Source organism: Chrysochloris asiatica, unplaced genomic scaffold (genome assembly GCF_000296735.1).
Source record: "Chrysochloris asiatica unplaced genomic scaffold, ChrAsi1.0 scaffold00254, whole genome shotgun sequence".
Taxonomy (NCBI): Eukaryota; Metazoa; Chordata; class Mammalia; order Afrosoricida; family Chrysochloridae; genus Chrysochloris; species Chrysochloris asiatica.
The window spans coordinates 3218258-3230734 of NW_006408772.1; the positions used below are offsets into that span (position 1 = coordinate 3218258).

The 12477-nt window shown below is 38.8% G+C and overlaps 1 protein-coding gene across 1 annotated transcript in view; it reads left to right on the plus strand.

Moving 5' to 3' along the window:
- Positions 1 to 12477, plus strand: part of MOB1B (MOB kinase activator 1B) — a 123994-nt gene that overhangs the window by 74757 nt on the left and 36760 nt on the right. Inside the window, exon 5 of the mRNA XM_006873795.1 lies at positions 2418 to 2584. Within this exon, the coding sequence (XP_006873857.1) occupies positions 2418 to 2584 (167 nt within the window). The remainder of the gene's footprint in view (positions 1 to 2417; positions 2585 to 12477) is intronic.

Sequence of the window (12477 nt, forward strand, 5' to 3'; positions counted from 1 at the left end):
CCAATCATCTATTTTGTCTACTTTTGTTTGTGTAATTTTCAAAATGATTGGTAGTCTGTGTCTTACCTGAATTAGTGCCCTCACATTTGTCCCTATTTTTTCATTGATGGCCTTCATAATTTTGGGATTCACATTTAGGTCTTTAATCCATGTTAAGTTGGTTTTTGTATAAGGCATGAGGTGAAGTTCTTGTTTCAGTATTTTGCATATCGTTCTCCAGTTCTACCAGCACCATCTGTTGGAGAAATATCACCTTCCCTTGCAATATTTAGGTAGTTTGTCGAAAATCAGTTGGCTGTATGTGGATGGGTTAATTTCTGGATTCTTAATTCTGTTCCATTGATCAATGTATCTTTCATTATACCAGTACCAGGCTGTTTTGACCACAGTTGTTGTTGTTGGTAAGTACCCTAGAGTCGGTTCTGACTCATAGTGACCCTGCACAGGGTTTCCAAGGCTGTTAATCTTAATGGGAGCAGAACATCTCATCTTTCTCCCATGGAACCACTGGTAGTTTCGAACTGCAGATCTTGAGGTTGGCAGCCTGACTCGTAACCACTATACTACCAGAGATCCGTGTAATAAAATTTGAAGTCAGGGAGTGAGAGGTTTCCTTGTTCTTTCTTTTAAGAAGTATCTTCTCATTACTAGCCTTTCTGGGTTGGTCTGTATGTTTTTCAGTTGGGACTGTTCCACCTCCTGGAGGTTCTGCCTAAGGCCCCATACTCCACAAAGGCTTACTTAACAAGAGGCTTATTCACCTGGGCACATTCTAGCCCCCTTTAAGATAACCTAATCAGTTATAGGCTGAAGACAGGCTTACAAGCTTTTTGCAATCATATTCCCCAATATTCCTTTCTATCCCACATGAATGTGTGTATTACAATAGTAGGCAGGGAGGGGAAGACAATATCTATAAAACAGTGAAGTACTTTTATATCATTTCCCCTCCTTTACTCATTCAGATGATGTCTCGATCCCTATATCATACAGCCCTGTTGTTCCAAGGCTGTGCATACATATAACAATCTGTCTCTATTCCATTTAGCCCACACTTACCTCCCTAAGTCTTCCCCTGTCATCCCCATCCATCTGCCCCCCTCCCACTTCTTGGGCATTGCCCTCCCAGTCACCTGGGTTACTATGCATCTATCCCCTAACCTATGAATTACTCTGCTCTCCCTCCCATCCCTGCTAAACATCAAAGCATTTTTCTTTTAGTATGGAAATCTTTTCTTAAGCTTTAACAATGATGGTTTTACACAATATAGTCCTTTTGTGCCTGACTAATTTCACTCAGCATAATGTCGTCATTATGCTATGAGGTGTTTTGCAGCTTCATCGTTATTCTTCATGGTAGCATAGTATTCGATCATGTGTTTGTACCAGAGTTTGTTTATCCGTTCTTCTGTTGATGGGTACTGTCTCTATCTTTTTGCTATTGTAAATAGTGCTGCGATGAATATAAGTGTGCCTGTATCTACTCATGTTTTGGCTTATATTTCTTGTGGATATATACCAAGTAGAGTAATTGCTGGATCATAAAGCATTTCTATTTCCAAGTTTCTGAGGAAGTGCCATACCATTTTCCAGAATGGTTGAACCATTTTCCAGTCCCATCAGCAATGTAGGAGGGTCCCAGCCTCTTTACATCCTTACCAGCATTCATTGTCCTCTGCTTTTGTTATGAATTGAGGGTTAGTTTACAGGGCAGATCATCAGGTTTGCACTCAACCAATCATATTTTGTTTCGTTTACAATGATTACAATCCTCTCCATGCACCATCCGTTAATAGTATTTACCTCTACAAGTTTGGTGATTCAAACTGATCATTCACTCCTCAGAAACCCAAAACTAGGGTCACTGTGAGTCGGACCCAAGTCAATAGCACTTAACAATAACAACAATCCCTCATAAGTGAACCAACTATTCCTTCTTCCTGGTCTTTTTGTTAGTCTGGAAGCTCTGTTGAAACCTGTTTCTCATGGGTTACCCTGATAGTATTTGAAACACCAGTGGCGTAGCTTCCAGCATCACAGCAACACGCATGTCACCACAGTGTGACAAACTGACAGATATGTGGGATTTCAAGTAGTTAATGATATTGCTGTGATGTAAGGTAGGTCATACAGTTTGAGCCCTGGTGTGGTACTGTAGGATAAGCACTGGACCGCTAACTGCAAAGTTGGCAGTTCAAACCCATCAGCTGCTCTCAGAAACCATACAGGTTTTCTCTGAGTTGGAATTGACTTGATGGTATACAACAACAACAATGCCATTTAGGGCTAATGCTGGTGGGGGGTGGAAGCTACCATCCCTTCTTTTATTTTAGTCATAATTTAATGTAGTAGACTCTGTTAAAAGTCATGCCTTGTATATTGAAATGCCTTTTTTTTTTTTGCTTTTCTATTCATAGTGGTAGTCGCTCCTCTAAAACTTTTAAACCAAAGAAGAACATTCCAGAGGGTTCTCACCAATATGAGCTTTTAAAGCATGCAGAAGCCACACTTGGCAGTGGCAACCTCCGGATGGCTGTCATGCTTCCTGAGGGGGAAGATCTAAATGAGTGGGTTGCAGTAAACAGTAAGTGGCTTCTTTCTTTCTCTGTAGATTTTGAAGTAGGTCAAGGACCTCACTGTAGGTGAATATTGGGGTACCATCAATTTTAGGATCAAATGACAACCTAATACTATAATATACTGATGTTCAATCCAATTTTAGCCACAAGCCTATTTTATATCTAAATATGGAGTTTTATTGTGGTGCTGTGGGTTAATGCACCAGACTTCAAAGCTGTTTGAACTGCAAGGTCGGCGGTTCAAGCCCACCAGCTGCTCATTGGAAAGCCTATACAGGGTCTCTATGGGTCAGAATCGACTCGACGGCATTCGACAACAACAACAATGGAGTTTTATTAAATTTTCATAAAGTAGTCCTAGTGGTGAGGTGAGTTAAGCATTGGGTTGCTAACAGGTTGGCAGTTTGAACCCACCAGCTGCTCTGTGGGAGAAAACAAATGTGGTAGCCTCCTTCTGTCTAGAGGAGACTGTGAAGCATTTCTGCTCCATCGTATAGGGTCACTATGAGTTGAAATCAAGTCAACAGCAATAGGTTGGGTAGTAACAGTACAAAATCATAGATTTATTATCTCTGGTGGTGGTGGTGGTGTGACGTAGAGTCGGTTCTGACTCATAGTGACCCTACATAGGGTTTCTGAGGCTATAAATCTTTACGGGAGCAGAAAACCTCATCTTTCTCCCATGGAATGGCTGGAAGTTTCGAACTGCTGACCTTGAGGATAGTAGTCCAACTCATAACCACTACACTACCAGAGCTCCTTATTGGAATAATACTAGCAACTAATGTTTATTGAATACTGTTTTTGTCTCTGTCACTATGCTAGTCTTGCTACCAGGATAATTTTATTTTTAAAGTCTCATGATATAGGTACTATTATTATCTATAATTTTTTAGGTAAGGAAATTGAGAGAGATGAATAACTTGCCTGAGCTATACTTAATAAGGTGGCAGAGCCTGGGCTTAGATATAGAGCTATAGGATTTAAAAGTCTGTACTTTGAATTACTATGCTAAATTGCCTCTCTCAGTAGCATACTCAGTTATTTGGCTATATAAATAAGTAGTGATCTTATAAAGTTAGCAAGGTACGTTTATAACCAGCTATTCTTAAACTACTAGAAGAATAACATTTAGGTTAAAAGTAAATATTTTCTTGGGAATTGATCCAAGAAAAGTTGAAGAAAAACAGTAATACCTGAAATATTTATAGAGTTTTCTAACATTAGTGAAATGATTAATAGAATTTTATAATTGATAGAAATTTATATGAACCTAATAAAATGGAAATTTAATTAATAAGGAGCTCTGGTAGCGTAGTGGTTACAAATTAGGCTGCTAACTTCAGGTCAGCAGTTAGAAACTACCAGCTGTTCCGCGAGAGAAAGATGAGGCTTTCTGCTCCCGTAAAGATTTACAGCCTCGGAAACCCTGTACAGAGTGGCTGTGAGTCGGAACCGACTCCACGGCACATAACGACAACAACAACAACAACGTACACTAAATGTCTAGGATTTGAGAAAGGGAAAATGAAGTAATTTTCTTGTAATATTTGTTGGTATCGTCTTATAATTTGAAATGTGCTTTGGGGTTTGTAAATTGAGCTGCCAGCCATTGGTCACTTTTAGAAAGTAGGAGGATTTTATTGAGATGTCTAAAAATTTTAATATGACAATATTTGTGAAAAAAGCAATGTTTACTATTAGTGTGGATATATTCTTGAATTAAGAGAAATTAGTTAATAAAAAGAAATAGTGATTTCTTTGCTTAATTTACGATTCCCATCTTAAAAGATTAAGGAAGATAAGACAATTTAAACCCATCAGCTGCTTCTCAAGAGAAAGATGAGACTGCGCCCAGGAAGCTTTATAGTCTTGGAGACCCTAAGGGGCAGTGTTTAGTATAAATTTCCAGTGTGTGTAATATTCTTTGTGTTTTGTTTTTTTCTATGTTGTTTTTGCATGTATTTGCCTTTTAGAACCATTTACTTGAGCTACTCATTTTAAAAATCTGAGGGCAGCATAGAGCTTTTGTATTACATGAGCTTCTGACTTCTATGTATAAAAGGAGAGTATCAGCTTCTGTCTTTATTTTCTTTGTCTTAATTTCCAGAACTCAATGTCTGAATTTTGGGAACTTTTGAAAGTTCACAGGGATTTCACAATTCAATTATAACCAGACAAAACATTGTGGATTGAAGCGTTGTTGTTGTTGTTGTTAAGTGTTGTCGAGTCAATTTCAACCAATAGCAACCCTATAGTGACCTTGCAGTTCAAACGGCTATGCAATCTGGCGCATTAACCCACAGTGCCACACCAGGACTCCAGATTGAAGCATTAAAACATCTTAAAAAACAGAATTCTGCTTTGAAAATATAGCATTTGACTGTGTTGTACTATGAAATTTTCTTTCCTTTGGCAGTGTTCTCAAATGACACTTGGTGATATTACAGTAGGATTTAAAACTGTGTAGATATTTAATTGTCAGTGATTAAACATTTTGGATATATAAAGGAGGGAAGGGAACTTATTGATAAGATTGGCATCTTAATGGCCTTTTGGCTGCAGTGCACTTGTCAGATGAAGAGAAATGGTAAAAGATGGGATAGCTTTTATAAATTCAACAACTGTTCCCAGAAATCAGAATCTGGTTTTGAACATTATACTTAAATGAGACGTAAAGAAGGTTCAGAGTTTTGAAAAAAGTAGGATGGCTAGCTCATAAATAACTTATGTGGCATAGAATCCTGAGGCAGTGTACTGTTTTGGAGAAGAAAACTAACACTTACTAAATACCTACTTTATAGAAGGCACTCCGCTCCCCCCCCCCCATTATCATAAATCCAATCTTAAAGGTTCACAGAATCTAAGTGAACTAGTCGGTATAGAAATTGGGATTAAGATGTATCTTAATAGGTCTGTTGTTTTCTGAGTCCAATCTAAATTTTACCATTATGAGAGTCTATGGCTATTACAAATAAGACTGCAGGAAATAGCCTTAATCAAATGTGGATTTAGATTTTAAAATCTCTTTACTGCTAATGTTTTACAAATAACTAAATGTAATCATCTTGTAAAAACAAAATCTTGACTCTTTGAGAGGTGAAAGGGCAGAAGAAAACTTTTATGATTTATTTAGTTTAACACTCATAGCTATTCTACTTTTATCAGCAATTAACTTTGATTTCTTTTAAAGTCATTTTATTTTTTATGCTGCCTTAAAAAGTCTGAATTAATAAAGCATAGTGTTATGGAGTCCTGGTATAGTACTGTGGAGTAGTGCACTGGGCCACAAAGTTGGAGTTTCAAACTCAACAGCTGTTCCTTAGAAACCCTATGTAGGGTCATTATGAGTTGGAACCAACTCAACCGCACCTAACAACAAGTGTTGTTATGGAGTCCAGTAGAATGAGCACTGGACCGAAAGGCCACTTTAAACTGCTGACTTTGTAGTTCAAACTGGTCTTTCAGTTCAGGGCTTATTGTACTGGACAGCCTGCTCCTTAGAAACTCTATGCAGGGTCACTATTAGTTGGAACCTTATATTGTTGACCTTAACAACCACAATGTTGCTGGCTTTGACAACACCAACAAGTGTTGTTATGATTAATGAACAAGCGAAAAGATACTTCAGGATTGCTTATATAGGAAGTAATGGGCTGATCTTATAGTTACTATGTATTAGTATGTGCCCTTGGGCATATGGATACGTACTCCCTTTACACTTGAGAAATCTATAAAGATATATTTTTTGACCATAAGAGTATAGGCAGGAGTGTATTATGACCTGACTACATAGATTTCAGTGGTGATTAGAACACTCCTTGGGGTTTCCTTGAGTTAAATGACTCTGCTTTATATCATAAGAAAGGCCACAGAGGGGAATTTATATGCTTTCTGTTGAGATTAGTTGCAACTTATCTGTTGAGTTCTTTTACTAACTGCAGATGCAATACTTTTTCCCTTGATCCTAACCACCAAATGTAGGTTAGAGTTAAAAGGCACAGCCCTCCAGACACCTTCACGTCTGACCTATTATTTACAAATTCGGGATTTTTACAGTGTACCTACAGTATACCAGCCGTAAGCTATAGGCTCCCATTGCCCCATTACTTCTGACTGGCTAGCTCCTAATTTAAGGACTTCCTCTCTCCCCTCAGAATACCAGCTATAAGCTCAGAGGTCTCTGAGGTCACTCCTCACTTTTTGATCTATTGATTTCCTTACTTCTTCAAGTTCTATCATTGTGTAGAACAACTCACAGAGCTCAGGAAAGCATTATACTTATGAATATAATTTTATTAAAAGGATGTAAATCAGGACTAGCATAAAGAAGGGTTACATAAGGTGAGGTCTGATAAGAGTCCCTGACAAGAAGCTACTGTGTTCCAAAAAGGATGCATCAACCTTCCGAGAACCAGCTGTCTTTTGCCAATCAGGAGTTCCATGGAGCTTCCTTGTCCAGATCTTAATTGGGACTGCATTGTTGTTGTTGTTAGGTGCCATCGAGTCAGTACCGACCCATAGCGACCTTATGCACAGCAGAACGAAACACTGCCCTATCTTTGGCCAACCTTACTACTGTTGCCACGCTTGAGTCCATTGATGCTGCCTCTTGGCCAATCCATCTCGTTGGGGGTCTTCCTCTTTTTCTCTGATCCTCCACCTTACCAAACATGATGTTTTTCTCCAGCTACTGGTCCCTCTTGACAATATGTCCGAAGTATGAGAGTATGAGGGACTGCATTAGGGACTCCTAATTGGAACTCCAATTAGGCCTGATTGGATCATGCCCTTCCCCTGAGGTTTACTGCTATCATGCAGTGTGTCTTTCTACTATGGCTGGTCTCCACCTGCGTCAGTCATTAGCATAACCTGTCAGGTCTGTTCTGGAGCCCTTGTAGATAAAGGACACTTCAGTCATTGGGGGAATTCCAAGGTTTTTGAGGTTGTCTCTCAAGAGCCTGGGACAAAGACCAGATTCTTTGAGTTAAGTTAAATTCTATACCTCCACCCTTAACTTTTCTTTTTGGAAATTCCTTACCTTTACTCTTAACTTTTCTTATTGGAAAATTTAAGAGACATATGTTTCCTATTAACCTGTAAAGGCAATGAGGCCAAGGGATTATGTCAATTTTGTGATTGTATTCCTAAGGCTAGTGTAATTTCTGTCATACCTAGGGGCTATGCATTGTCTAGGAAGATGTAAAAGTATTCATTATGTTTGGCTTTTATGAATCAAGGTTACATGCTCTGTGCTCCAGGGCCAGACTGATACAGTCTTTTCTGTAAAGGGCTTGTTGTTGTTGTTGTTGTTGAGTGCCGAAGAGTCGGTTCCGACTCATAGTGACCCTGCACAGGGTTTCCGAGGCTGTAAATCTTTATGGGAGCAGAACGCCTCATCTTTCTCCCGTGGAACCACTGGTAGTTTCGAACTGCTGACCTTACAGCTCACAGCCCGATTCGTAACCACTATGCTAAAGGACTAGGTGGTCAATAATTTATAATTTTCAGATCATACGTATGCTGTCACAACTGTTCAACTCTGCAATTGTACAGCATAAAGCAGTCACAGAAAATATGTAACTGAATGGTTGTGGTCATGTTCCAGTAAAACTTTATTCACAGATATATTAGGCAATGTGCCAGATTTGGTCTGGGGGCCTGAATTTGTTTAATCTGTTCTAGATAAATCCTTGCTGAACCTATCACTAGAATAGTATTAAATAATGTATAATTACCTAACTGAGAAGAAAAGTCAGCTAAGACTACAGTAAATTGCTAAATAGAAGTGGGGGTGGATATCCGTGACTAATTAATCTAAAAAAAAAATCTAAATGTTGTTTCCACGAGGCATACTTGAAATATACTGATAGAGGAAGGTGAAACACCTAAAAAGTGAAATACTGATTCTCCCCCCACCCCCCGGAAAAAAAAAGCTGATAGTCTTTTTAATATTAAATAAATATCAGGGGAGCGTGCTGGTTCTGTAAGATAGCCCCTGGACTGCAAACCACAAGGTGACTAGAGCCTGCCAGCTGTTCTCTGGAAGAAAGAGGAGGCTTTCTGCTTCTACAAAGATTAAAAGCCTCAGAAACCATGTACAGGATCTCTGTAAGTCAGAACTAACTCAGTGACAAGTAACAACCACAACAAAAGTAGGTATCAAGGCAAAAACATTAATAAAGAAGATTTTAAAATGGTAAATTCTTCAGTTCACAAAGAATATTGCAATTCTGAACTTAAATGTATTTAACATTTCAAAAAATATGTATTTAAATTAGTTGACAACACTAAAAGGAAAAAATGAAAACTTCAGTTATAATGGCAATTTGTAACACTTCTCTCAGTAACTGATAGACAATGTAGAGAAAAAAACCAAGGAATTAAAAACTTTTAAGCATTATGATAATAGGCTAGTTGACTTGAAGAACACATGATTGAAGCATTTTTGATTATATGCATGAACATTTTTAAAAATTGAAAGGATTGACATCATATATGAAAAACAAAACAAGAAAAAAAACACCCCAACACCAACTAACTATTCCTCCCATCCCCCTTTCTATTCCACTGGGTTTGATAATCATTGCAGTGGCCACAGAGAACTCAGGTACTATATTCACAGTTACGGAAGTTAATGGTACAATTTGGGGTCAGAAATGCTCAGGGCACAGTTGTTCTAGTCAGCTGCTAATAAATGTCCATGGGACTCACCACTCTACCATAGGCCTCAGCTTGAAGGCGCTTGCTCTAGCTCTTTGGGTCAGCAATCCTAGCTTCCCCACTTAAGAATCCCACGTGAAGTATCTTCAAGCAAGCTTCCTGCACAGAGTCACTCAGCGTTACTTGCTTCGTGGGCTAGGAAGTCAACTGCTCTGCCTTATGCTCTGGTTCTTGGTTCAGCCACTGCTGCCCCTCAGCCACTCTTCCCTTGTCCCAGCTTTCTGTCCTTGGGTTGAGGAGGTTAAATGTGAAGGGATCTTGGAGTCCAAAGGATGCACTCCACTCCTGGCTCTTCTCCTTTGATGGTTTTGCAATTCTCCCCACTTACTGCTCATTTTAAACCCATGCTAGAGTTTCAAGTTTTTACAATTACAATGAACTTTGCTAACATCCTCAGCTGAATAATGGCATCCTATCAGTATCTTTTCCCACCTTCTCTTACCCAGACCCAGCAGGGGAGAAACATTGTTTGGTAGGAGTTACAGACTATGGCTAGAAGAGACATAATTTACTATACCACAATATAAAATATGTTCTTTAACTATAGTGGAATTTAGCTCAAAATCATTAATAAAGACTAGAAAATTTGATTTGTTTGGAAAGAATACATCTCCATGGATATTAGAAAATATTTTAACCTAAAATACCATAATGTATTAATTAAAATCTATGTTGTTGTTGTTATGTGCCATTAAGCTGATTCTGACTTATAGTGACCCTGTATAGGGTTTCCTAGGAGTGACTGGTAGGTTTGAACCACTGTCTTTGTGGTTAGCAGTGCAGTGCTTATTCTGCAGTGCCACAACAGAACTATGAAATAAAATGTTACTTGATTTGGATGTTCTTCAAATACCATATTATATACAGGCAGTCTTGGATTACAAATGAGTTTCATTCCTAAATCTATTTTTAGGTCAAATTTATAAGTTGAAAAAGTTAGTTGTGGCTCATATCTAATGTCAGCCATATACTTTTCTTAGTATGTAGTGTACCTTTCTATTTATAAAAAAAATTTAAGAAACACTTCCAGACATACTTGTTGTGGTTAAGTGTTGTCGAGTTGGTTCCGACTCATAGTGACCTTGTATAGGGTTTCCCTGGAGCTGCTGGTGGGTTTAAATTACAGATCTGTGGTTAGCAGTCCAGGACTTATCCTACAGCACCACTCCAGGACTCCTCCAGGCACACTGTTGTTGTCAAGTGCTGCCAAGTCTGTTCTGACTCAAAGTGACCCTGTATAGGGTTTACAAGGAGCAGCTGATGGGTTTGAACTGCCGACCTTGATCCACAGCACCACACCAAAAGCCTGCCCAGACACACTAGAACATCTTTAATATAATAATGAAATAATAATAATAATGGTTTGTGGGCATCATACAACATTATAATAGAAAGAGTACATATAAAACATGTGGCATATACCTAAAGCTGTGTTTGGAAGAAAATTTGTTGTTGTTCTAGTTGTTAAACTGTCATTGAGTCGGTTCTAACTCATAATGACCCTGAATAGAGTTTGCAAGGAAGTGGCTAATGGCATTGAACTATCGATCTTTTGGTTAGCAGTCCAGTGCTTATCTTATAGATCCACACAGGCTGTAGAGGGAAATTTAGAACCTTGCATATATATGTCAGAGTAAGTAAAAAAATATATGTATAAATCACAGAAATTTTGTTATTAAACAAAAATATCAAAATATTAAACTGTTGTTTTTAGACACATCTTCCATATATATCTATATGCTTTTTTTAAGCTTTTATTGTGAATTGAGTAATAGTCTACATAGCATAAACTATCAGTTGTGCACTCAACCAATTGTATCTTGTTTCATTGCAATGATTATAATCCCCTCCTTGCACCAGTATTTGCCTCTATTCCCTTTTTTTTGTTTGTTTTCAATGTACACAAAAATACACAGGAATATATAATCATTTAAACAATCAAAGGGCACATTTTGCAGACTAGTCCCTGCCCATCAGCACACACTATTTCTTTCCATGAGTCTACAGTCCTCAAATGTTCTCTCTCTCCCTGCCATCACCTCTGCCTCTGTCTCTGGTGTTGCTGTTTCTCTGGTTAGGATCCCATGTTCTGCTCATGATCCTCTTTCTTAATGGTCCTAGGGTCCTCTGTTCTGGACTGTAAGATTTACTACTCTGCCCCCTCCCCCAATCCCCTGTTTTGTTGTGCAGCTTCTTCCTTTACAGTTGTGACAATCACAATTATCCATGACAACAGTTGTTGTTGTTAAGTGCTGTCAAGTCATTTCTGATCCATAGCGACCCTGTGTAGGGTTTCCAATGAGCAGCTGGTGAGCTCAAACCACCAACCTTGCAGTTCAAACTGGCTTTGCAGTCTGGTGCATTAACTTACAACACCACACCAGGACCCCATGATAAAAATTGTTGTTGTTGTTAGGTGCCATCGAGTCGGTGCTGGCTCATAGCGACCTTATGCACAGCAGAACGAAACACTGCCCGATCCTAGGTCACCCTCACTGTTGTTGTCACGCTTGAGCCCACTGATGCTGCCACTTGGACAGTCTATCTCATTGGGGAGTCTTCCTGTTTTTTGCTGACCCTCCACCTTACAAAACATGATATCCTTCTCCAGTGACTGGTCCCTCCTGACAATATGTCCAAAGAATGAAAGACGAAGTTTGGTCATCTTGGCCTCCAAGGAGCATGCTGGCTGCACTTCTTCCAACACGGATCTGTTAGTTCTATGGGCAACCCATGGCACTTTCAATATTCTCCTCTAACACCATAACTGAAAAGCATCAATTCTTCTACGGTCTTCCTTATGATAACAATTGTTTTTGTTGTTGTTGTATGCCATCGAATCAGTTCCAACTCATAGCGACCCTGAATAGGGTTTCCAATAACAATAACTCACTATTAAATCAAAAGAATCCTATCCCATCTCCTTTCACCAGCTCCTGTGATCACCTCATGTCCTTTGAGAATCCCTGAGAGAATTTGTCTGCAGTCATCCACTAACCTTAGGGACATGTTTAAACACGTTTTATTTGGAAAGCATGCTTTTTTTTTTAAGGTTTTTATTGTGGATTGAGTGAAAGTTTACAGGGCACATCATCAGTTTCACATTCAACCATTCATATGACTTGTTTCATTACATTGATTACAATCCCCTCCATACATCATCAGTCAACAGTGT